The following is a 27,767-nucleotide window of genomic DNA, read 5'->3' as shown; positions in this document are numbered from 1 at the left end:
AATAGCCGTGAATCGCACATGGATTGAAAAAGTCGCTTGGACATTTAAAAACAACTCACTGGAATTTTTTAAGACTTTATAATAATTCCGTACAGAATAACACTGTTTGCCGTAACATCGTGTTTACGTAACTTTTCCGTACAAAATACGGCCAATCCGTACTAGTAGGCATCTCTGCGATTTAACTGAACCGTCGTCGCCATGGCAACAGCTCATCGGCCTGACGAACAGACGAGCTCATGAAGGGAATAAACCCCTCCGTGTTGTGCTGTTACAGGAAAACAGTCAGTCAGTCACCGGGTGGTGTGATTAAATTGAAATTATTTTTTTTAAAAAAGGAAGTTTCATTCGTCTTACACCACATACCCTTTCTGATGATGTTTATTCATGATATTACAACATGTGGTACTTTTTATCCATCTATAGTTACATCTAATGTGCGCAAAACAAGTTCCCGTCCTCATGTCCGTTACAGCAGCTATAAAGAGTCGTTCCTTCTGTTTTTTTTCTCTCGTGAAGTTAACAGGATTAAAAAAAAAAAAAAAAAAAAGAGCAGTTTGTCGAAGTCCTGAAGTTCGTTAAATAAACACGTCCTTACAGAAAACCTCACCGTATCAGAGTCTACGTTTCTTTGTTTAATAACAGGACATTTTTAAAAAATCTGTTTACTATTAGACCTGCAGCCTTCGCCGTACAAGTCTCTGTTGCTATAGCAACTAAAGTATGACATGCAGGTGTAATAGAAAATTAATCAACACCAACACTATGTATGTGACCAATCAGAATTGAGAATTCAGCAACGACCTGCGCTGAAAATTAATCTAAAATAAACCTATAGGATTCTGTTCATTTCCCCCCTTTCCTTTGTTGTTAATAAACTATCGTATCGAGTCCTCGAGTGGCGTGAACCCTCACATCCTCACCGTAGATCGAGATGCCGGCCAGGATGACCCAGGCGGTCCACTCGGGCAGGTATTTGATGAAGATGAGTGCCATGAGGGCGCTGACCATGATGAGGTAGGCCTGCTGCAGCTGCAGAGGCCCTTTCCAGTGGATACAGATCATCCCTACTGCTCCGAAGTTCCAGATAATCATGGCCACTGTTGGGTAATCCATCGCCACGTTGTACGTCCTGAACACCTCCCTGTGGACGGACGGGAAAAGCTATGATCGGTGGTAGGACACGTGGAGCAGCAGGAGTCTGCTGTTTAGAAAACCTGGCTGAGATACAACACTTTAAAGGGGCAGTGTGTAATTACTGGCGCACTCTGTAGGCTGTAAAGTGAACTGCATCTACAATCAGCGAGCCTCTACGTTACAGCTACATGTCTTCAGAGTTACATTTTTGGAAGAAAAAAAGTAGCAGCTCTGTTTCTACGACAGGGTGGAGCTTATTTCCGGGCCAGAAAAAATGCAAACCAAATCTTATGATGAAGAAACTTCTCAAATCTGCCTTGTCATGAATCTGAGTATCACAGTTTTGCTACATTTTCTTTGAAACATGATTCCAGGATTAGTAACCGTTTTTAACTTTACAAACTGCACCTTTAACCCAAAGAGGCTGACTCTGCGCTTATGAGATTTTTTTCTTTTTTGACAAATTACAGAGCAGATCTAAGATCAGAATATACAGACAAATTTGTGAATATGGTCTCAAGGCAAACACGCAGCATGAACACGGAAGATATGACACACCAGGTTTGTCGTACTCGAGTCCGACTCATGCCCTAATTTTAAGGACTCGTGACTTGACTCATGCATTGACTGCATTCGGACTCGTAAACTGGAGACGAGAACTCTGATTTTTTTCTTTATTTTTTGTAACATGCCAAAACATACTAATTTTGTGCAAGAGAAAGCACATTCACCTGTTCATACGTCATGTTTAGGAACAAGCTAACATTAACGGCACTAAAACTCCTGGAGAGAACGCCGCTAGGATTGTCCGCTTTGCTTCTACAGACTTCTCGTGCAGTGGGGAAAAACTGCACTGCTGTGTGTTCCATACGTAGAAGAACTATCGAGGAGACGACGGGGACGACCTCGAACTTCAATCGTCAATTGGCAAGACTCCACCCAGAGAAGGAAGTGACAGACACGCTATGGTCATTGCTCTGTTGATAGTGGGCGGGGCTTGCTGAGCGATGAACTAGCTAATGTTAACCGTCTCTCATGTTATTTGCTCTGTTGATAGTGGGCGGGGCTTGCTGAGCGATAAACTAGCTAGTGTTAACCCTCTCTCATGTTATTTGCCCTGCTGATAGTGGGCGGGACTTGCTGAGCGATGAACTAGCTAGAGTTAACCCTCTCTCATGTTATTTGCCCTGCTGATAGTGGGTGGGGCTTGCTGAGCAATAAACTATCTAGTGTTAACCCTCTCTCATGTTATTTGCCCTGCTGATAGTGGGCGGGGCTTGCTGAGTGTTGAACTAGCTAGTGTTAACCCTCTCTCATGTAATTTGCTCTGTTGATAGTGGGCGGGGCTTGCTGAGCGATGAACTAGCTAGAGTTATCCCTGTCTCATGTTATTTGCCCTGCTGATAGTGGGCGGGGCTTGCTGAGCGATAAACTAGCTAGTGTTAACCCTGTCTCATGTTATTTGCCCTGCTGATAGTGGGCGGGGCTTGTTGAGTAATGACTTAGCTAGGGTTAACCTGGTCTCATGTTATTTGCTCTGTTGATAGTGGGCGGGGCTTGCTGAGCAATGAACTAGCTAGTGTTAACCCGGTCTCATGTTATTTGCTCTGTTGATAGTGGGCGGGGCTTGCTGAGCGATGAATTAGCTAGAGTTATCCCTGTCTCATGTTATTTGCCCTGCTGATAGTGGGCGGGGCTTGCTGAGCGATAAACTAGCTAGTGTTAACCCTCTCTCATGTTATTTGCCCTGCTGATAGTGGGCGGGGCTTGCTGAGTGTTGAACTAGCTAGTGTTAACCCTGTCTCATGTTATTTGCCCTGCTGATAGTGGGTGGGGCTTGTTGAGTGCTGACTTAGCTAGGGTTAACCTGGTCTCATGTTATTTGCCCTGCTGATAATGGGCGGGACTTGCTGAGCGATGAACTAGCTAGTGTTAACCCTGTCTCATGTTATTTGCCCTGCTGATACTGGGCGGGGCTTGCTGAGTGTTGAACTAGCTAGTGTTAACCCTCTCTCATGTTATTTGCCCTGCTGATAGTGGGCGGGGCTTGCTGAGTGTTGAACTAGCTAGTGTTAACCCTCTCTCATGTTATTTGCCCTGCTGATAGTGGGCGGGGCTTGCTGAGTGTTGAACTAGCTAGTGTTAACCCTCATGTTATTTGCTCTGTTGATAGTGGGCGGGGCTTTCTGAGCGATGAACTAGCTAGTGTTAACCCTCTCTCATGTTATTTGCTCTGCTGATAGTGGGCGGGGCTTGTTGAGCAATGAACGTTAGTCCGACACAGTAGCAGAGACGCTTTCACATAAACGCAGCAACAAACACCGTCACATGGTGCGACTGGAATCTTGTTCTCGGACTTGACTCGAAATTTTCTTTAATGACTCAGACTTGAACACTGGGGACTCGAGGTTTAGTGACTCGACTACAACGCTGATGCACACTGTGGACACCGTGAAGAGCTGATATCAGGAAATACTGCATGGGATCATGTTGTCTTTCCGAATCCCAACTCAAAGCAGGATGAAAGAAAGAAGGAAGGAAGGAAAAGCTAGCAGGGGTCATCAGCGAGATCGTGTAACAGACACTGCCTGGGGAAATGGTGTGACTTACTCCAGATACATGTAACTGAACCAGAAGAGCAGCATCAGGGAGGAGAGCATCAGCCAGCCGTGGATAAACTGGCAAAAAACACACACACACACACACACACACACACACACCAGCGTGATTACAGTGATAGAGACGGCACATATAATCTGAGCTCATGAGGTCTGATAAGTGCTGGACTGTTCATCAGTACTGCACTAAAGCGAGCTTCTAACTACACAGTCAACAGAGTGGTGCGATTCATCATAGGGTTTATTTTCATTATTCTGAACAGCTGCGAAAAAACAGCGATCTTTCTTTCTGTCTGGGCGGAGCTTCACATGTTCTCCTAGTGTGTACGGTATTAAAGGGGAACTGAAGGCAAAGTTATCATCATCAAAATTCTATTTCTCTCATTTTATTAAATATAGGAATGCATTTCTGATCGCTATTTTGTTGCTGCTATAGTGAGTTATGAGTGTTTGAAATATGCTCTGTAATATATCAGTCCATATGTCAAAGCAACGGCCGTAAACGAGATTCGTTAAGACCTGTGCGAGACATCGTAGGACGGAAGTAAAACGTACAGCGGAAATCAAACCCTGTGTCCGAAATCCCTCACTCGTTCACTACTCCCTACTCCCTATATAGGGAATTACTGTATAGAGGACTATACAGTGAGCTCATTGGTAAAATGATAAAACTCTTATCAGACACTACTCCGTCACGCTGGTATTTACGCCATTACTGTCACACAATTAAAACGTGCCAGATCAGTCGGCTGGTGGGTTTTCGTTCAAAATAATAAATCCATGCGTGTGTTTTTGTGATAAATCCATATTATACTGAGCGCATTTCCCACATTAATCAATACAAAGCACCTGCAGCTTTCACTTCTTTTTTTTTTTTAAATCAAGCCTGAATACTTTCTTCTTTGAAAGAGGGTTCAAAGTCACCAACATCTGCCAACGTCGTCAAAAGACGCGCGCGCCTTCTTTCGAATGCTGATGTAATCAAGCCAGAAGTTTTGTTTGTTTTGATAGCGATCAGGAAAGTTTGAAAAAAGTAGGCAGTAATCGTCATTTAAACTCGTTTTTGTGCAATACTTCGTTTGGAAAACAGTTTTCAAAATGGCGGCCCTGACACCTGGCTGACACTTCTTCACGTTTTGAAGTCTCGCACAAGTCTCGTGAAGATCGCGCGGATAAGCGACGCCTGCCGTGGACCAAATGGACTAAATTCAACACGGCTAACAACCGAATAGGCCGATAAGTATCATATTTAACTGCAATTAGTTGCCAATACGAGTCACGATATAAGGTTACTAAAACCGAAAACGTAATTGAATAACACATTAATTAAGAAATAAAGCGAGTTTAAAAATGACTTCAGTTCTCCTGGATGATGTTACCGATACATAAATATTATAATTCTCAAAACTGTTTGATGACGTACTTCATGCTTACACAAATTAATTTCTTTAATTAATATGATTTTTTTAAACAATAGAATTCAAGTTTAAAAACTATAATCAATTCAGAAAGGACTCGGAAGCTCATGTTCATAAGTTCCTCTTGACGATATACTACACAGTTAAATATAAAGAGCAATAATTCTCTCCACATTCACTGGATATGAGCAATCGTGCGCTCTGATTGGCTACTCTACCACTAGGATATCAGCTCGTATACCGTGAGTAGAGAAAAACAAAATGGCGGAGCTTGTTGCTGAACCAACCGAGGACGAAATAAAAACTCTACTCGAAAACAAAACCCCAAAAAATAAAAAAATAAAAGCAACAAAATCTGAAATAAAAGTATTTGATGCTAAGAACGTATCTTTTTTTTCCAAATTATTTTTCAAGAATTATTATTATTATTATTATTATTATTATTATTATTGCATTTTCACAAATTGCTCCTGTCATTTCGCCGGTTTGTTTACATTCTCAGCAGAAATTATTTTGTCGGACGTTTTGTATAAAGTTTTTATTTATCGAATTTGTAAAAAATAAAAATGCTCCATTTCTCAAAATCCGGTGAATGTGCAGAGAATAAAACAGTTATTCCACTCAATCTCGATGCTACGCGTCTTGTCGGCTATCAGCTCACGTACGACTCGATTTCGTGGAATAACTGTTAAATATTTCCAGTCATCACCCAGATGAAGATGGATTCACTTTTGAGTCTGATTCCTCTTAAGTTTTCTTCCTCATGATGTCTCGGGGAGTTTTTCCTTGCCACTGTCGCCTCTGGCTCGCTCATTTGGGATCAATTTATAGATTTAAAACTTATATATTTCTGTAAATCTGCTTTGTGAGAATGTATGTTATTAAAAGTGCTATTGAAATAACTGCAATATATATATATATATATATATATTCACTGGCCACTTTATTAGGAACACATCACACAGCTCCAAATCAAGAGCTTCGGTTAATGTTCACAATGTTCAAACATCCGGATGGGGAAAAATTGTGATCTCATAAGGGGTGTTCACACGGCAACTTTTACTCCGGTGTAGCACCGGGGCCGCCCCGGTAGAGCGTTCACACGGTACAAAGTTATACCGGTGTCGCCCCTGAAAGCTGCTTAAACCGGTGCAAATCTAACCCTGCTCGGGAGGTGGTTTAAGAAATTTACTCCGGAGTAAATGCTAGTTTGCGGGGCAGCACCGATATAAAATGGGACGTCTGAACGCTACAGGGGTAGACTCGCTACGCGTGAGGAGAGTTGATTACATACGAGCATTGCATAATTTGCATCCTGGTATTTTGCGCTTCCAAAATGGCGAATATCAACAACAACAGAACTGCATGTCTTCCAGTGTTGCCAGATTGGGCGGTTTTAAGTGCATTTTGGCGGATTTGAACATATTTTGGGCTGGAAAACGTCAGCAGTATCTGGCAACACTGGTGTCTTCATCCACGTTGTTTTCCCGGCGCTTGGTGATGCCATGACAACCGGGAAAAGGAAGTACATTTTCACGCATGCGCATTATTTCATTTCTGCATTATTACTATCGTATAGCACGGTCGCAAAAACTACACCGGTGTAAGAGATATCGCAACAAAATACATCGGTGCAGCATCTATGCAAATATGTGCCGCGTGATCACCCCTATAGTGAGGTGTGACTTTCATTTCACTGTGGCATGGGTGTTGGTTTGAGTATTTCAGAAACTGCTGATCTCCTCCTGGGGTTCACACACACAACAAATAATCTCTACAGTAGTGGTCGCCAACCCGTCGATCGCGATCGACTGGTCGATCTTTGAAACATTCCCTGTAGATCCCGAAAATAATAGAAAAATAAATACGTTATGGTTGATTAATGTTCAGTTCTTCAAGCGCCTCTCTTTCTCTCTCGATCCAGTCCTTGTGTTTTTTCAGTGTTACAGGCTGCATTAAATTGACCAATACGCTCAAAGAAGGATACCGGCACATTAACTGTCGCAAAATGACAATATACGGCTCTAGCGGGTGATCGCCGATAGACTACAATGTTGTCAGCTAGCATGGCGGAGGCTCCAAGAAAGAAGTCGAAAACACATCATTTTCATCCAGAATGGGAAGAGGAATTTCTTTTCACCATGGTGAAAGACAGCTTTGTGTGTGTGTGTGTGTGTGTATGCTGTGCCACCAAACTCTAGCGCTGTCTAAAAGAGGGAATCTGGAGCGGCACCACAACACCAACCATGACAAATTCAAAGACAGCTTCCCCGCCAAGAGCGCAATCCGCGCTAAGAAAGTTGCTGAGCTGAAAGCGGGGCTGAAGGCCCAGCAGTCGCTTTTCACAAAACCTGCTGCTCAAAATAAGGCTGCGACTGAAGCTTAATTTCGTATAAGTCACCTTTTGGCTAAACACGAGAAGCCTTTTACAGATGGCGATTTATTCAAGGAGGCGATGGCCGTCACTGCAGGGACGGTTTTCAACGGCTTCAAAAACAAAGACGACATCAAAACCGCGCGCCGCAGTGTTCAGCTTGGCCCCGAGACAGTGGCGAGGAGGGTCGAGGAAATGTCTGGGGACGTGGATCGACAATTGCTAAAAGACGTGTCGCACTGAATATTTTTCACTACAGTTTGACGAATCCCTGGACGTAATGGACACAGCTCAGCTTGTTGTGTTTGTCAGGATGGCGTTCCCGGACTCTACAACAAAAGAGGATCTCCTCGCTCTTTTGCACGTAAAGGAGAGAACGAGAGGTGAGGATATTTACAACGAGTTTAAAAAATGACATCCCCATTCACAAACTGGTGGCAATTACTACTGATGCGCGCTGGATTTATCGCGCTGTGCCGTAATGACCGTGATTTTCCTGACTTCGTGAATTACCACTGTGTCATTCACCAGCAGGGCTTGGCAGGCAAGGTCGTGAACTTTTCTCATGTTATGACTCTGGTGGTCAAACTCGATTCGAGCAAAAGCGCTTCAGCAGCGCTTATTCAAGGCGTTACTGGATGAGCTCGATGCCGCGTACGGAGACCTACTCCTCCACGCTGATGTCCGGTGGTTGAGTTGCGGCGAAGCGCTGCAGCGATTTGTTAATTTGCTGCCTGAGATAAAGACTTTTCTGGAGACGAGGAGCTGTCAGATGATCAGTGGCTGCTGGACCTGGGGTTTCTGACAGACCTGACGGCAAAACCGAACGACGAGCTCCAGGGCAAAGACCGAGACCTGCCCCACATGATAAGCGCAGTGGACGCGTTCAAGGCCAAGCTCGACGTTTGGAACGCACATCTGAAGAACGGGAGGCTGACACACTTTCCCAACCTGGAGAAAATGCCACAGGTCATCAGTGACAAGGACGCTTTTCACCTAGACAAAGTGGCAGCAGAGTTCAGTCGGCGTTTTGGTGAATTAGACGTCATGGAAGATGTTGCCGCATTCGTCTCAAACCCATTCCTGACCATTGATGTAGAACAGATACCAGCGAAATTTCAGCAGGTGTTTGCTCTGCCTATTGGGGTTGACATGTATGGAATCAATTTTGTGCCAAAATGTTCATACAATACTTTTGAAATATCAAACAAAAACGGCAAATCAAAAAAAAAAGTCAATTTTTTTAGACTGGCAAACAAATTATTCGTGTAATCGTGCAAAATATCAGTCTATTACTCTTCAGAAAGCTTTTATTTTTGTTCCGCGTCTTTCTCAGTTTTGTTTGACGTAATTTATTTTGGTTGCGATTCCAGCTTTCTCGTTTGCGCTCCCTGACTTTTTGCTTGCGGTTTTGGCACAAACTTGACGTGTGGGCGGGCTGTCCAGGAATGCATTCCCATTGGCTAACTTGTGTTTGACTGACAGCTCCGCTCAGCCATTCCCTACTCGGATTCTGGCGGACTGTTTGACGAGTGAGCGATCCATTGACGGTAAACAAGGATCGAGTGGACTTCAGTGGCGACTATGATACTGAATTAATTCAACAAAGTGTAAGTGCGGGACAAATGTGTTGTATGTGCTGCAGTAGTGCACAAGTCCACTCGATCCTTGTTTACCGTCAATGGATCGGTCACTCGTCAAACAGTCCGCCAGAATCCGAGTAGGGAATGGCCGCAACAGCCTCCGGGGGAATCGCTGAGCGTAGCTGTCAGTCAAACACAAGTTACCCAGTGGGAATGCATTCCTGGACAGCCCACCCACATGTGAAATTTTTTTTTTAAGATATTTTTTGGGGCTTTTTTCACCTTTATTGGATAGGACAGTGCAGAGACAGGAAATGAGCGGGAGAGAGAGACGGGGAGGGATCGGGAAACGACCTCGGGTCGGAATCAAACCCGGGTCCCTGGATTTATGGTATGGCGCCTTATCCACCTGAGCCACAACGCCCCCTCACGTGAAGTTTGTGCCAAAACTGCGAGCAAAAAGTCAGGGAGCGCAAACGAGAAAGCTGGAATCGCAACCAAAATAAATTACGTCAAACAAAACTGAGAAAGACGCGGAACAAAAATAAAAGGTTTCTGAAGAGTAACCTCTGTTAGCCCATCAATGCATAGGGCCTGACTAGCCTTTGGTAACATACTAAACGAATTAGCTTTCATTTTTGGCACTTTTCCTGTTTGTGTAGATGGGAAGACGTACTGAGAATCCAAATCGCCAACATTTGAAATAATAATTGTTTTGAATTATTTCTTGTCTTATTTAATGAAGGTTGTAATAGAATTAGCCTACATTTGGCTTAAGCTGGATGAGACAGAGACATAATTTTATCGCCATTTGTTAAACAGCTGACAGGGAACGTAATTAACCGTTCCGGGAACGAAATTTTTTTGTTCTAACCGGTTCGGGAACGTCTATTTAATGGTGGAACCCAAAACCGGAAATGTTAAAATTCCGTTTCTGTTCGGAATGAACCAATAGGAAAAAAATTCTGGTTCAAAGCCCTGATTATAATCAGACAGTCCAACGCCCCCCCAAAAAAAAAAAAAAAAAAAAAAACTCATCGGATCTGCACGATTCACACAAGTCCCCCGGACAGCCGTGAAAAAGGCGGCATCCGCCAAAAGGCACGCCGTTTGCATCCATGATAACATGATAGTTTTGACATCTGATAGCAATGTGAAAAGCGATGCTGCATAAGATGGGACGTAACTGCACTGAGCTTATTCACACGGACTGAAAGTTTTGTTAACACACACAGTTACGGTTCTATTTTCTAAAATGCTGATATTATTGTGACTTCAGTGGATAAGCAGAACACTTGATATGATCTGTTTGTCGACCATAAACAAAATACTGTCCTCATACAAGTGGAAAAAGAGGTCGCATGCCTTTACTTTTTGTGTTGAAATGAATAATTAAACTTCGAATTGAAGCTGATGTGTTGTAGAAGACAGCTATGGCCAGTTTGATATGTTATGTTAGTTACAGTGTTTTCTTGGTTGCGTTAATATGAACGTCGGACCAAAGCATTCCGTGGAATTCAAATACAATTACCTTAATGAGTGCAATCTGCAATCTGGGCTGTCTTTTTCTTTCAGCGCTTCAATCTTGCCTACACTACCGTTCAAAAGTTTGGGGTTACCCAGACAATTTTGTGTTTTCCATGAAAAGTCACACTTTTATTCACCACCATCAGTTGTAAAATGAATAGAAAATATAGTCGAGACATCTTTCTGGCCATTTTGAGCATTTAATCGACCCCACAAATGTGATGCTCCAGAAACTCAATCTGCTCAAAGGAAGGTCAGTTTTATAGCTTCTCTAAAGAGCTCAACTGTTTTCAGCTGTGCTAACATGATTGTACAAGGGTTTTCTAATCATCCATTAGCCTTCTGAGGCAATGAGCAAACACATTGTACCATTAGAACACTGGAGTGAGAGTTGCTGGAAATGGGCCTCTATACACCTATGGAGATATTGCACCAAAAACCAGACATTTGCAGCTAGAATAGTCATTTACCACATTAGCAATGTATAGAGTGGATTTCTGATTAGTTTAAAGTGATCTTCATTGAAAAGAACAGTGCTTTTCTTTCAAAAATAAGGACATTTCAAAGTGACCCCAAACTTTTGAACAGTAGTGTATCACCAAGGTGGACGTCAGGGATCTTGGGCTTAAAAATGTTGGAGACCACTAGCCTGGCTAACGCGACTTCAAAGCTCTCCGAGCTATTGGTCTGGCCAAGATATTAAGCCCAACCGTTTCCCAGAGCCCGTGGTTGACCCGCCTCCCTGAAATGCCTCAGTTTGCTACTGGTCGAAGCCAGAAAAGGCTGTGACGAAGCTTAAACCAATCACATCACTCTTTCCTCTGACGTATGTGACGCGACGGGGCTAACTGGTAGATTAAACTCTTACCGAAGCCGGTCGGGAGCAAGGCGAAAACGTCCTTCCTTTCAATAAATACCTCCAGGGCTGCTCTTTGCTCCGTTTTCAATGAGAACTTCCCGTTGAATGCTTTCAATACAGCATCTATGCGTAATAGATGCGGAAGCGTGAATGAAGCGCTTCCGGCATAGATTCTGTAAACAATCTATGGCTTCCGGTCGCAGTTCTACTACGTCACTGCCTTGAACACGCCTCTACCCAGGGCCGTTGGAGATGCTCAAAGTTGATTGGTTCCCGATTTTTCGGGAGCTTGGAAGAGCTGTAGATAGCTTGCCTGGCCAGACTAAGCTCGCAACAGGCCCTCGTGTTGCGTCACGCTTAGGATGGGCGGACCCAGGCTAGGAGACCACTGCTCTAGAGTTTACGCAGAATGGTGCAACAAACAAAAAAAAACAAAAACAAAAAAAAACACTGATGATGCCCCTTTTCCACCAAAGCAGTTCCAGGGCTGGTTCGGGGCCAGTGCTTAGTTTGGAACCGGGTTTTCTGTTTCCACTGACAAAGATCTGGCTCTGGGGCCAGAAAAACCGGTTCCAGGCTAGCACCAACTCTCTGCTGGGCCAGAGGAAAGAACCGCTTACGTCAGCGGAGGGGCGGAGTTGTTAAGACCAACAACAATAACAAGACCGAGAAAGATCGGCATTTTTAAGCGACGAGAAGCAGCAGCTGTACAAACGCGAAGTCAGCCATTATTATTATTGTTGTTGCTTCTTCTTCTCCGTGTTGTTTTTGCTTCGATATTCACGCCAAGGTTTATGCAAACGTAGCGACGTAACTGACGTATACAGCGACGTAATGACGTGGCTTCCCTTAGCACTGCGAGCTATGGAAAAGCAAACCGGTTCTCAGCTGGCTCGCAAGTTGAACGAGTTGTGACCCAGCAGCAGCACTGGCCCCGAACCAGCCCTGGAACTGATTTGGTGGAAAAGGGGTAGGAGTCGAGTGAGTAAGAGTTCTGTAGGTGGAAACAAACGACTTATTGAGAACAGAGCGTCCGGGGAAAATGGACAGATTTGTGGTTCGAGCTGCCAGGAAGGATATAGTCACTCATATCATCACTCTTTACAACCGTGGTGAGCAGAAAAGCAACAGCAGAACACCACACTGGGTTCCACGAACAGCCAAGAACAACAACAAGTTCCTATTAAAGTGGCCGGTGAGTGTATAAAATAAAAAATAACTAATGATGACACGATGGTGGTAGTGGGATCTTTACTTGCGTTTTTTAAGCATGATATGAATAGAATAATGATATTATTTCATCATCTCGCCCCGCCCTATTGAGAGCGTTACTGTTTGTCCCAGGCTTTAGAACATTCCGGTAAAACAAACAGGTGCAAACGAGGGAGAACATGAACGCTGTGAGCGTCGATCGTACATCTGGGTTGTTGTTAAAGAGAAGAACGTCGATAGTTTAAATATTAAATCGACGAATGGCGCTCGAGCGATTAGCAAGTTTGAGAGGCGGAGCTTCACCTTATAGCAGCGATACTTATAGAGCAGCACCAGGAAGATGGTCATGACTACGATCACGCTGATCATCACGAGGGTGTTGAGGAACGACGACAGCAACCTCTCGCCGACGGTGTTCGGGTCCTCTGGGAAAGGCGTGTAGAACCTTGAAAGGAAAAAAAAAATGTGTGTATGGAAATATCAACTAGCATGCAGATATTTAACGATACGAGACATACAGGCGCTGGCCGTTTTTCTCCGTGTAGAAGCTGACGGATTTAATGGTCGCCACGACGACCACCATGCACAGCGTGACGGGGATGAAGAGCATGATGACGTGTTTGGCGCCGTACTTCAGCGTCAGGTCCTCATCCTCGATGTCCTGAACGGCACTGTGGGGGACTCGACTCGGGTCTGAGGAGTCGGAGCTCACAGGCCGACGCTGAGAGGAACACGATGGACATGATCACACACACTGACTGTTAGCAACGAGACTTACAGTGGTGCTTGAAAGTTTGTGAACCCTTTAGAATTTTCTATATTTCTGCATAAATATGACCTAAAACAACATCAGATTTTCACACAAGTCCTAAAAGTAGATAAAGAGAACCCAGTTAAACAAATGAGACAAAAATATTATACTTGGTCATTTATTTATTGAGGAAAACGATCCAATATTACATATCTGTGAGTGGCAAAAGTATGCGAACCTTTGCTTTCAGTATCTGGTGTGACCCCCTTGTGCAGCAATAACTGCAACTAAACATTTGCGGTAACTGTTGATCAGTCCTGCACACCGGCTTGGAGGAATTTTAGCCCGTTGCTCCGTACAGAACAGCTTCAACTCTGGGATGTTGGTGGGTTTCCTCACATGAACTGCTCGCTTCAGGTCCTTCCACAACATTTCAATTGGATTAAGGTCAGGACTTTGACTTGGCCATTCCAAAACATTAACTTTATTCTTCTTTAACCATTCTTTGGTAGAACGACTTGTGCGCTTAGGGTCGTTGTCTTGCTGCATGACCCACCTTCTCTTGAGATTCAGCTCATGGACAGATGTCCTGACATTTTCCTTTAGAATTTGCTGGTATAATTCAGAATTCATTGTTCCATCAATGATGGCAAGCTGTCCTGGCCCAGATGCAGCAAAACAGGCCCAAACCATGATACTACCACCACCATGTTTCACAGATGGGATAAGGTTCTTATGCTGGAATGCAGTGTTTTCCTTTCTCCAAACATAACGCTTCTCATTTAAACCAAAAAGTTCTAGTTTGGTCTCATCCGTCCACAAAACATTTTTCCAATAGCCTTCTGGCTTGTCCACGTGATCTTTAGCAAACTGCAGATGAGCAGCAATGTTCTTTTTGGAGAGCAGTGGCTTTCTCCTTGCAACCCTGCCATGCACACCATTGTTGTTCAGTGTTCTCCTGATGGTGGACTCATGAACATTAACATTAGCCAATGTGAGAGAGGCCTTCAGTTGCTTAGAAGTTACCCTGGGGTCCTTTGTGACCTCGTTGACTATTACACACCTTTCTTTTTTTTTCTTTCGATTACGTTCATTATGTCTTATATTAAATATAGTTAGTTTTTTGTTTCTTTTTTATCAGACATCTAGTTATTGGGTTTGTTTACCCGACATGTTTCGACGTACGACTGTCGTCTTCCTCAGAGTGTCACCGGATGTTATTGGTGACGCATCTTTTATCAGCTGATGTTTCCGAAGGCGTGGCCTTCCTGTCTGGATTGACAGGTCGGTCACGCCTTCTTCTGTCAGTTCGTCCCCTGCAAGATGGCACTCCAGGTATGGGAGAGCATGTATGCTCACTCATCTCGGTTGATGGTCCTCAGGCTTCGCTTACGGATCTCTATGGCCTCCCTGATCCAGCGCTGATGTTTATTATCTTCTGTGCGGATGACTCTGGCATTCCCCCAGTCCATAATATGATTTTCTCTTTTGCAATGATCTGTTATGGCTGACTTATAATTTTCCTGTTGTGCCTTTTCTTTTATTGTTCGGGTTTGTCTTATAGCTGTCTCCTTTTCGCACTCTTTCTTATGTTCATTTTTTCTTGTGTTGAAACATCAAAATGCAGCAAGACGAAGTTTTCATATCACACGACGTCATATCTCTTTTCACCACAACACCCACGGAAGCCACCATACAGATAGTACAAGAAAAATTAAAAACAGACAGGACGCTCAAGAAACGCACAAACCTCACTGTACAAGACATCACTCAGCTCCTTCAATTCATCGCCACATCCACATACTTTCAGTTCAGGAACACAATTTACAGACAAAAGGAAGGGTTTGCCATGGGAGACCCACTATCAGCCATCATGTGCGGCTTTTTCATGGAAGATCTGGAGCAGAAAGCACTCACTACAATACCAGCGGAATACAGACCAACACTCTGGAAACGTTACGTGGATGACATACTAGAAAAAGTTAAGAGGGGACACACTCAACAACTCACCGACCATCTCAACACCATAGATAATACCGGTAATATAAAATTCACACATGAAGAGGAAACGGAGCAGTCAATAGCATTTTTGGATTTAAAAATACATCACACAGAAGATGGGGACATCAAAATAAAAGTACACAGAAAACCCACACACACTGACCAATATTTAAACTGGACTTTATCCACAGGACAAAGAACAGGAGGAACAACATATACAACACGCACTGAAGGCATGTCAATATCCACAATGGGCAATATCCAAAGGGGTGGAACAGGTTAAGAACAACAAAACACAGAAGAAAGAGAAAAAACAAACTAACAAACAAGAACACAGGGGAGTAGTGACATTACCATACATCAGGGGAATAACTGAACGCATTCAAAGAGCAATGAGGAAACACAACATTAACACACCTGTCAAACCATACACAACACTCCGTCAGATCCTGGTTCATCCCAAAGACAGAATACATCCGGACAACAGATGCAACACCATATATGAGATTCCATGCCAATTATGCAATCAAACTTACATTGGGGAGACAGGAAGGAGTTTCAACACAAGAAAAAATGAACATAAAGAGTGCGAAAAGGAGACAGCTATAAGACAAACCCGAACAATAAAAGAAAAGGCACAACAGGAAAATTATAAGTCAGCCATAACAGATCATTGCAAAAGAGAAAATCATATTATGGACTGGGGGAATGCCAGAGTCATCCGCACAGAAGATAATAAACATCAGCGCTGGATCAGGGAGGCCATGGAGATCCGTAAGCGAAGCCCGAGGACCATCAACCGAGATGAGGGAGCATACATGCTCTCCCATACCTGGAGTGCCATCTTGCAGGGGACGAACTGACAGTAGAAGGCGTGACCGACCTGTCAATCCAGACAGGAAGGCCACGCCTTCGGAAACATCAGCTGATAAAAGATGCGTCACCAATAACATCCGGTGACACTCTGAGGAAGACGACAGTCGTACGTCGAAACATGTCGGGTAAAAAAACCCAAAAACTAGATGTCTGATAAAAAAGAAACAAAAAACTAACTATTACACGCCTTGCTCTTGGAGTGATCTTTGTTGGTTGACCACTCCTGGGGAGGGTGACAATGGTCTTGAATTTCCTCCATTTGTACACAATCTGTCTGACTGTGGATTGGTGGAGTCCAAACTCTTTAGAGATGGTTTTGTAACCTTTTCCAGCCTGATGAGCATCAACAACGCTTTTTCTGAGGTCCTCAGAAATCTCCTTTGTTCATGCCATGATACACTTCCACAAACATGTGTTGTGAAGATCAGACTTTGATAGATCCCTGTTCTTTAAATAAAACAGGGTGCCCACTCACACCTGATTGTCATCCCATTGATTGAAAACACCTGACTCTAATTTCACCTTCAAATTAACTGCTAATCCTAGAGGTTCACATACTTTTGCCACTCACAGATATGTAATATTGGATCATTTTCCTCAATAAATAAATAAATGACCAAGTATAATATTTTGGTCTCATTTGTTTAACTGGGTTCTCTTTATCTACTTTTAGGACTTGTGTGAAAATCTGATGATGTTGTAGGTCATATTTATGCAGAAATATAGACAATTCTAAAGGGTTCACAAACTTTCAAGCACCACTGTATTACACAAACACACATTAGCTACAATGTACTCCATGTAAACAAACGTATACAATAATAAGTTACGTACACTCAACAAATGTACACTAAAGGCAGATTCTACCGTAACTGGATCCATTAACCACTTGCCCACAAAATAAGAAATTTTTCTTGTCCTTTCACGAACAAAAAGAACAGAGCACATTACTCCAATTCTAAGGTCCCTTCACTGGCTTCCAGTAAGCTACAGAATTGACTTTAAAGTATTGCTGCTGGTGTACAAATCTCTAAATGGTACAGGGCCCAATTACCTCTCTGATATGTTGCAGCGGCCTAACCCAATCAGATCTACCAGATCGCAGCAGCAAAATTTACTATTAAAACCAGTTGTTAAAACAAAGTGTGGTGAAGCAGCTTTTAGCTACTATGCAGTGCAGCTATGGAACCAACTGCCAGAGGACATTAAAAATGCTCCTGCTGTTGGCAGCTTCAAATCTAGGTTAAAGACCAAGCTGTTTTCAGATGCTTTCTGTTAAATAATTAATATTTTTACATTTTTTATAATCTTTACTTTCTCTGCATGTTTTAAATTTACTTTAACTTTATTCTATTTTATTCTGCTAGTTTCTTTTTTTTTTCTTTCTTTTTCTCCTTTTTCTTTTTGGCATTTTAATATTTTATTTCTACTATTGTTTAATTCTTATTTTCTTTTAATTCTTTTAATTAATTATTTTAGAATAAAGATAAAATTATTTTATGTAATTGTATTTCTCTATTGTTTACTGTTTTTGTTTTTACTTCTGTAAAGCACATTGAACTGCCATTGTGTATGAAATGTGCTATATAAATAAACTTGCCTTGCTTGCCTTTTTTCAGTGAGGTAATATTTTCAAGATTGAAAATATGGTATTTGGTCTTCTAAAACAGCACGTCATTTAAAAATACACTGAGTATATCAATAAAAGATTTTTAAAGAATAAAAGTTCTATTTCTTTGACATATCTGACAGACATAACTCCCATTTTAAAAATCCCTTTCATTATCCCTGTTGCTATCGTCAGCGAATTTCTGTCAGATGACCTGACGATAGACTCAGCCATTATGGATCTTTGGTAGTTATCGTGTGGAAGCAGGCTTTATCATTTTTGGGTGTCAACAGATAGAGTTGAAATAGATCAACAGCGAAAAAACTATTTCGTTCACGAGAGAAGCCCACAGTTATTTTTTAAAAATGCTATCGTTTGTCTGATGCACCTGACGATAGCAAAACTCAAGCCCTCACCACGCACATGTTGACCGACGCAAAGAGGAAATTCTACTGCGCATGATTTTTGTGACAGCAGACATTTACTTCCGGGCAAGACTTGGAGTTCTGACAGCTAGATTTCATCAAATAAATCATGGTAAGATTTTCAGTCAGCTATCCTGACGATAGAAATTTTTGACGATAGAAACATTGAGAATATATTTGTGCATTCGTATTTAAATTTTTCTGGAGGAAAACTATCGTAAGTTGAGATAAATCAGAGCCACTTGCGACCCTTTCAGCCGACAGGCCATTTCAATGTGTTATTTCCCCGCGAAAGTGACACAGTCGTGTCTATCGTCACTGTTCTGACAATTATGGTTGATATTTCAATTTTGAAAATAAATTTAATCTTTTTTATTTCAATATTTTATTTTATTATTTGGTTTTAGCGATGAGGTATTTAATATTATTACTAAATTTATCAGATTAATAATGTAAGAAACAGTTTTGTTGCTATTGTCATCTAGAGTGTCTGTCAGAATATGATGGTAGACGTTAGTTTGTCTGTCAGGTTTTGATGATAGAAACCGATGTGTTTCTCTTGTCATTTAGCATGTCTGTCATGTCAGGCTTTTATTAATTAGTTACCACGACTACTGTCCTAAAATTTACTGTGAATGTCCAAGACCCAAAATGCTACTAGAAAAACTTAAAGGTCCCATGGCATGAAATTTTCACTTTCTGAGGTTTTTTAATGTTAAAATGAGCTCCTCTGACCTTCTTAAGTCACCCCAGTGGCTAGAAATTTCATAATGTGTAAACCAAACTATGCCCAACATTTGAGAATGGCGCGTCAAAACGGCGCGTTGATAAGCTCTTCCCTTTACTACGTCAGCAAGGGAGATGATCCCCACGCCCCCCCTCTGGATTCCCACCCACTGTATGGATTGCCCGCCCAGTTGTAGTGAGGAGACCATAGAGGACACAACAACATGGCATCACCTAAGCGAGCGAAACATGGAAATTACGCTGTACATGGATGTGACAACACAGAAAAGAGTCTGTTTTTACTGCCGACGGGAGAGCCCCTGAAGACGCAGTGGCTTAATTTTATTTACTCCAATAATACGCCGTCGAGTCTACCTAAGACGGTGTATGTTTGTCGGAAGCATTTTCCTGAGGAATGTTTCCACAACTTGGGACAGTACAGGGCAGGTTTTGCACATCAACTGTCACTGAAGCCTGGGTCCGTACCAAGCATCCCTGCCGCATCAGCCACAAACACTGAACAAGTAAGTGTATAACTGGTCGTTTTGCCGTGTTTTAAAATCGGTGTGTTAGCCTAGCAATGGCTACATTAGCTGTGCAGCTAACCGCTTCCTGCAGTTAGCCAGGTAATCTGCGCTACAAAACTAAAGAGCATGCAGCATGCTCTGTTAAACTGAGTTTAGTCTGGAAATTGACTGTAACTTATGAGCTTATGTTTGACTATTGCTCCGCAATGCATGTCTTCTGTTGGATAAGCGATATGTTGCTGTAGTTGCTGCTTCTATCCTCTTTGGTTATGGAGTGCGTGTTCAAGCCTAGGGTATTATACGTTCGTAAACTACCACTCCGAACACCCTCACTCTCTGTTCTCTGTGTCACGTTGAGTTTACGAAAGGAGTCCGAGGGAGAACGGGGTTTTGTCTTAGCAGCGTGGCTACAGGCGCTGATCGCAGCGAGTATGTGTGTGCGCAGCTTGGTCAAGCCCCTCCCCCTCCCCCATGGCCCGCCCCCACCCTCTACCCTTCCCCGCCTCCTGCTTCTCATTAGCAAAACGATGCACTGGGAAAAGCACTGAAATGGGGCTTTCTCCCAGGAGGCTATATTTACGTGCCGAGGGTTCATTTCGAGAAAGGCTGCGGATATAACATCCGGAAACCTCCACGAGCCCGTTTAAAGCATCAGCAAACCACCATGCCATGGGACCTTTAATAGAATGATCAAAATAATCAATTCAGCAATTTAAGGAGATGGGACTTAACTGGCCTCTGTTATGGTAGAATCTGCCTAAAGATAAACAGGCTATGGAGAATGTTTATCAGAGAGCTTAATGTTACGCCATTGATGCGACAGAACGTCACGGAAGATCCGGCAGTCTTTAGCCTTTGAGTATTTCAAGACGTATATCAGAAAACATCATCAAATCAAACATCATATCGTTGATTAGAGACGGCACAAGACCACTTTTTATTTTCCGACCTTGACTAAGAACCGATATCGAGACTTTCCGTGAGTTTATGTAAACTTTTCCAATTCTGGGAATATATTTCTTTTCCACATTTAATTCCAATCCAGTCACGTGTTACAGGATCTAATACGTGATACGTTTTCTCCAAGCTACTATTTTTTTCTCCCTTCCCGGTATCGTGATCCCTCACGGTATCGGATTGGTCCAATCTTTAGTATGTTTTTATCCAGGATTACTTCACTGACGAATCTCAGATGTGTCACATGTTCATCTCATCTCATTAACAGTGGCTTTTTTTTGTTCTTCGACAAGAAATAGAAACACGAATCACGGAAGCGAAAGCAAGCAACTATTAACGGATTAAACTTCCTTCAAAAAAAGAAAGAAAATAAACTGCCCAATAAAGCACGTACAGAATAAATAGAAATGTTTCTACAGATTTTCGACTGGAACTGCAAACATGTCTCAGGAAGAATTTTTGTTTTTGTGCCATGATGTTACACTGACTTCATGATTTTAGTGAGACGTTTTGCTAAGCGTTTAAACAGAAACGCAGGTTCACGCTCGGCTGGTGTGTGTTCACCTCTCCGGGGCTCCTCCCACTCACCCGGGCGGAGTTCGTGTCCTGGGGCGGCTCACACAGCCGGTCATACGGCTGCACACATGGACTCTCGGTGCTCATGAGCGCCGTCCTCTCGTTACACGAGTCCTCTTCGCTCTCCGAGGCGTTCATCAACAGCCTGTGGTTGCAAACACCTACAAACAAACAAACAAACAAACAAACAAAGAAAACAAAAACACTCACTCACTATATTGGGAATTGTGCTACAGCGTGATAATTACGTCCCATTTCTCAGAGACTTTTAGAACATAGCTGAACTTCACTGTATAACAAGCTGAAGAGATGAGAACTCGTCACTACTATACCCGTACCGCCCTCGCTACCGTATCCGCGTTTATCCGTACCATCATCGCTACTGTATCCACATTTATGATCCGTACTGCCATTGCTACTGTATCCACGTTTACGAGCCATACCGTCCTCGCTACCGTATCCGCGTTTATGATCCGTACCGCCATCACTACTGTATGTGTTTATCCGTACCGCCCTCGCTACCGTATCCGCATTTATCCCTACCACCATCGATACCGTATCCACGTTCATGATCCGTACTGCCATTGCTACCGTATCCATGTTTAAGAGCCATACCGTCCTCGCTACCGTATCTGTGTTTATGAGCCGTACCGTCCTCGCTACCGTATCTGCGTTTATGAGCCGTACCGTCCTCGCTACCGTATCTGCGTTTGAGCCGTACCGTCCTCGCTACTGTATCTGTGTTTATCCGTACTGCCATCGCTACCATATCCACGTTTAGCTGTACCACCCTCACTACTGTATCCATGTTTATGATCCATACTGTCCTTGCTACCATATCCGTGTTTATTATCCATACTGTCCTCGCTACTGTATCCTCATTTACGATCCATATGTCCTCGCTACTGTATCCGCGTTTATATGTGTACCGCCATCGCTACTGTATTCACATTTATGAGCCATACCGTCCTCGCTACCGTATCCGCATTTATGATCTGTACTGTCCATGCTACCGTATCCTCATTTATGACCCATAGGCTATGTCCTCGCTACCGTAGCCGCGTTTATGTGTACCGCCATCACTACTGTATTCATGTTTATGATCCATACCGTCCTCACTACCGTATCCGCATTTATGATCTGTACTGTCCATGCGACCGTATCCTCGTTTATGACCCATATGTCCTCGCTACTGTATCCACGTTTGTGTACCGCCATCATTACTGTATTCACGTTTATGATCCGTACAGTCCTTGCTACTGTATCTGCATTTATGATCCATACTGTCCTTGCTACCGTATCCTCGTTTATGATCCATATGTCCTCGCTACCATATCTGCGTTTATGTGTACCGCCATCGCTACTGTATCCATGTTTATGAGCCATACCGTCCTCACTACCGTATCCGTATTTATGATCCGTACTGTCCATGCGACCGTATCCTCGTTTATGATCCATATGTCCTCGCTACTGTATCCATGTTTATCTGTACCGCCATCGCTACTGTATTCACATTTATGAGCCGTACCGTCCTCGCTACCATATCTGCATTTATGATCCGTACTGTCCTTGCTACTGTATCCTCATTTATGATCCATATGTCCTCGCTACCGTATCCGCGTTTATCTGTACCGCCATCGCTACTGTATTCACGTTTATGAGCCGCACCGTCCTCGCTACCATATCTGCATTTATGATCCGTACCGTCCTCGCTACTGTATTTATCCGTACCGCCATCGCTACTGCGTTTATCTGTACCGTCCTCGGTACTGTATCCGTGTTCATCCGTACCGCCATCGCTACCGTATCCACATTTATGATCTGTACCATCCTTGCTCCTGTATCCGCATTTATCCGTACCATCATCCATCATATACTCATTTATGTAGAGTATTATCTATCTGTATTATCATCTATTCTCCTGTTTATCTGGATTGTTGTCCAAATTTATCCTCATTTTATTCCATGGCTTCGCTGAATCCTTGATTCTGATGGCATTCTCCAGCCTGGTATTTCTGTAGCTATAACAAACCATCGCTGTGTAGAACAGACCGCTGCTGTGGACCACATCATTAGTGGAAGCAAGAAAATCATTTTAAAAATCAATATTTTGTGTCAAGTTATTGATTTCTTGAGTAAGTATCTGTGTAATAAGCAGGATAACATACAGCAAGCTAGCCTTTATTACAAAATAAACCCTTCTGGTGTGATTCAAGAACCTTCTGCTTCATGTCAGGGTTATTTCATGGTAAAGACTGTTCATCATCCCTGACAGAGTCCATACTGTGCCCATGTTCACCCAGATACAGGATATCTGTGTTTATCTTTATTATTATGATTAATATCTATGTTTATCCGTTGTATCTTCTGTACAATCATGACTAAAGTATTAACTGTATTATAGCCAAGTCCAGGTCAATAAGCACAGGTCCACGACTTTTAGATCAAGACTAAAATAAGTCATGTTTGCTGGAACTCTTTCACCAATCCTACCGCGTATCGTGGAAACATCCTCATGTTGTATCAGGAGAGAACTATCGCGATATGAGTCAGTGAGTCACACCGCCCAGCCCTCTGCTTGTTTACAGGGACCATGGGGAGGTGTTTAAGTAAATAAAGCTTAAGTCCTGTTCAGTAGCTCATCCAAAGGTCCATCTGGTTTCTTGTAGGTGAACTATGAGCATTAATTTATCACGTGCTCTCGGCTACAGGAATTACTGATAAATATGAATATAAATGTGAATATAAATGTGGGAGTTGAGCTGAAATGTCTCTCTGCCTTCAGTAAACACTCAGGAGCTCGACACAAAGTTTCCCACAAACACTTCCGGGGACACAAACTGAACACAGTTTAGACTGTAGAGTGTAAAGCGGGAGGAACTGAGCAGAAACACTTACCGGAACCGCAGAATTTACACTGAAAACCGCAAAAACGAGCCTTTAATACCGGAGTCGCTCGAGTTCCGCTCCGACACACCGGGAGACCTAAACAGGAAGTGACGCGGAAGTCAGCTGATCACTCCACAGCACGTGACACGAGTAAGAAAAACACTCCCTCTCTCTCTCTCTCTCTCTCTCACTCACACACACTCCCTCTCTCTCTCACACTCTCTCACTCACACACACTCTCTCACTCACACTCTCTCACTCACACACACTCACACTCTCACTCACACACACTCTCACTCACTCTCTCACTCACTCACACTCTCTCACTCACACACACTCACACTCACTCACACTCTCTCACTCACACACACTCACTCACACACACACACTCTCTCACTCACTCACACTCTCTCACTCACTCACACTCTCTCACTCACACTCTCTCACTCACACTCTCTCACTCACACTCACTCACTCACTCACTCACACTCTCTCACTCACACTCTCACTCTCTCTCACTCTCTCACTCACACACTCACTCTCTCTCACTCTCTCACTCACACTCACTCACTCTCTCACTCTCACTCACACACACTCTCTCACTCACACACTCTCACTCACACACTCTCACTCACACACTCTCTCACTCACACACACACTCTCTCACTCACACACACACACTCACACACTGTCACTCACACTCTCTCACTCACTCACTCACTCACTCACACACACACTCTCACTCACTCACACTCTCACTCACTCACTCACTCACTAAACAAAAATGATTGAAGATAATGGAAACTTATTAGGAAAGAAAGATATGAGAGTGCACTTGATAATAATTTTTACATTATTTGAACTGAAAAGAGGCGGCACGGTGGTGTAGTGGTTAGCGCTGTCGCCTCACAGCAAGAAGGTCCTGGGTTCGAGCCCCGGGGCCGGCGAGGGCCTTTCTGTGTGGAGTTTGCATGTTCTCCCCGTGTCCGCGTGGGTTTCCTCCGGGTGCTCCGGTTTCCCCCACAGTCCAAAGACATGCAGGTCAGGTTAACTGGTGACCTCTAAATTGACCGTAGGTGTGAATGTGAGTGTGAATGGTTGTCTGTGTCTATGTGTCAGCCCTGTGATGACCTGGCGACTTGTCCAGGGTGTACCCCGCCTTTCGCCCGTAGTCAGCTGGGATAGGCTCCAGCTTGCCTGCGACCCTGTAGAAGGATAAAGCGGCTTGAGATAATGAGATGAGATGAGATGAACTGAAAAGAGCATTAGTGGGTGTTAAAAATACATCTCCAGGTAAAGATAGAATTTGTTATAAAATGATTGAATAATTATCTGATGTGGCTAAAAGCGTGATTTTAAAGTTATATAATAAAATTTGGGAGCAAGGTAAGCTGCCCTCTAGTTGGAAACATTCAGTAGTGGTACCTATAGCTCAACCAGGTAAAGATAAAGCAGAGGTCAAAAGCTATAGGCCGATAGCACTAACATCCAATCTTTGTAAGTTGATGGAAAGGATGATAACTAAGAGGTTAGTATACGAGATTGAAAAAAGAAGTCTTTTCTTTCCACATCAAAATGGGTTTAGAAATGGCCAATTAAAATGAAAATGAAATTAGGAAAGCTCAAGCAAACAAGGAGTCAGTCTTGGCAACGTTCTTTGATATTGAAAAAGCATATGATATGCTCTGGAAAGAGGGTCTTTTACTTAAGTTGAATAAAATGGGAATAGAAGGTAAAATGTGCAATTGGATTAGAGATTTTTTAAGGAATAGAACTATAGAGGTAAGAGTTGGAGCGAGCCATTCAAATATCTACTAATATAGAAAATGGTACCCCACAGGGTAGCGTCTGCAGCCCAATTCTATTTAATATAATGATTAATGATGTTTTTAACAATATTGACTCCAGAATCAGTAGAGCACTTTATGCAGATGATGGGGCACTGTGGGTGAGAGGCCGAAATTCTGATAGTCTGAGGAACAGAATGCAAATAGCTATAAACGAGGTTGAAAGATGGTCACATGAGTGGGGGTTTCATTTATCTGTTGAAAAGACACAAGTTATAGGGTTCTCAAAGAAAAGGGTTAACCCTACAGTGGACCTCAGGTTGTATGGGCAGCTACTCAAGCAAACGGATAATTTAAGATACCTTGGCGTATGGTTCGATATCAAACTTTCTTTTAAAGTTGATATTCAAAAGGTTATAGACAAATGTAAAAAGGGAATGACTGGGGGGCATCAAGCACATCCTTGAAAAGAATTTATAGTGCCTTAATCCGACCAGTATTGGATTATGGATGTATAGCATATAATTCAGCAGCCAAGTCTTCCTTGTTAGAGCTAAACAAGATACAAGCCAAAGCCCTCCGTATATGCTGTGGTGCCTTCAGGACCTCTCCAGTCCCAGCACTTCATGTGGAAGCAGGGGAGATGCCACTGGACCTCAGGCGACTGAAATTATCAGTATCATATTGGCTAAACCTACAGGGTCATGAAGATAATCACCCAACCAAACAGGTACTAAGGGAATGCTGGGAGTATGGTCGACCCGTACGCAGTTTTGGGTGGGATGGTAATCAGTGACATTCCTCTTTGCAAAACAATTACAAGGTCAATCATTCCCCCTTGGTTATTTTATTTCCCTATTGTAAATTTGGAAACTAAGGAGATTGCAAAATCCAGAGGTTTTTATCAGAATGTACAGCAGTATTTAGAAGTAATGTATGATGATACGACACAGGTATATACAGATGCTTCTAAAGACGAAACTGGTAAGACAGGAGCAGCAGTATTCATCCCCAGCTACAATATAAGTATTGGGAAAAGGACGTCAGATCACTTGTCAATTTTTTCAGCAGAAATGATGGCTATTATACTGGCCCTGCAGTGGGTGGAGGAGGTGAAGCCTAGTAAGGCAGTTATTTGTTCAGATCCTATGTCTTCCTTAAATCATACCTGTCAACTTTGAGGTTTGAAAAAAAGGGATATTTCCCAGATTTTTAAACTCAAAATAAGGGAAAATTTCGGAAAGTCATACCCTTCACCAAAAGTGGGTGTGTAGTTGAATGGGGGGCAATTTTCTATCTAGTATTTGTGATTTCCTGTACTCTGGTGCATGTTGGTGATAGCCAAGACCCAAACTCAATATGCTTATGGTTTATAGAGTGCATTTGTGAATAAACTATACATTTATTTTTATTTGCTTTCAGTGGTACCAGTTATTTCCCAAATTAAGGGCTAAAATACGTATCTTATGTTAAAATAAGAAAGGTCATTATATAACCAGTCAATAAATTCAATTCCATTGCAATTTATTATGGTTTTACCATAATCATGGCCTCGGAACACTAGATAGATAGATAGATAGATAGATAGATAGATAGATAGATAGATAGATAGATAGATAGATAGATAGAGTAATAAAGAGTAATATAAAATATTAAACCAAGAGTGATTTAAAATGGGTAAGTTTCAGATAGAAAATAAAATAGACAATGAGTGGATAAAACAGTTAATACACCAATTAGTTTACACTAGGCTATTTATGAGGTCTTAGCCAGGACATACTTAATGTAAACATGTGTAGCTTACCTTTGATTATTTGGGAGGCTTTTGTTTTCCCCATGGAAAATTTCTTTGCGATGGAAGAGTCTGGGAACATTCCAGCCACGCACTTGTTGAAATCATCAAAAAAAAAGAGAG

The 27,767-nt window shown here is 42.7% G+C and overlaps 1 protein-coding gene across 2 annotated transcripts in view; it reads right to left on the bottom strand.

Moving 5' to 3' along the window:
* Positions 1–24,157, bottom strand: part of psen2 (presenilin 2) — a 54,002-nt gene extending 29,845 nt beyond the window's left edge. The window contains exons 1-6 of one of the 2 annotated variants that reach the window (XM_060899123.1): positions 24,075–24,157; positions 21,165–21,337; positions 13,247–13,449; positions 13,032–13,173; positions 3,748–3,815; positions 924–1,144 (exon numbers count right to left, since the gene is read on the bottom strand). In XM_060899123.1, coding sequence (XP_060755106.1) covers positions 924–1,144; positions 3,748–3,815; positions 13,032–13,173; positions 13,247–13,449; positions 21,165–21,314 — 784 coding nt within the window. In that variant the 5' untranslated portion in view covers positions 21,315–21,337; positions 24,075–24,157. The remainder of the gene's footprint in view (positions 1–923; positions 1,145–3,747; positions 3,816–13,031; positions 13,174–13,246; positions 13,450–21,164; positions 21,338–24,074) is intronic. The other variant, XM_060899124.1, reaches the window with a different exon arrangement.
* Between the last annotated feature and the right edge of the window lie 3,610 nt (positions 24,158–27,767).

The sequence above is a fragment of the Neoarius graeffei genome, chromosome 18 (genome assembly GCF_027579695.1).
Source record: "Neoarius graeffei isolate fNeoGra1 chromosome 18, fNeoGra1.pri, whole genome shotgun sequence".
Classification (NCBI taxonomy): domain Eukaryota; kingdom Metazoa; phylum Chordata; class Actinopteri; order Siluriformes; family Ariidae; genus Neoarius; species Neoarius graeffei.
This window is presented reverse-complemented; position numbering and strand designations above follow the sequence as displayed.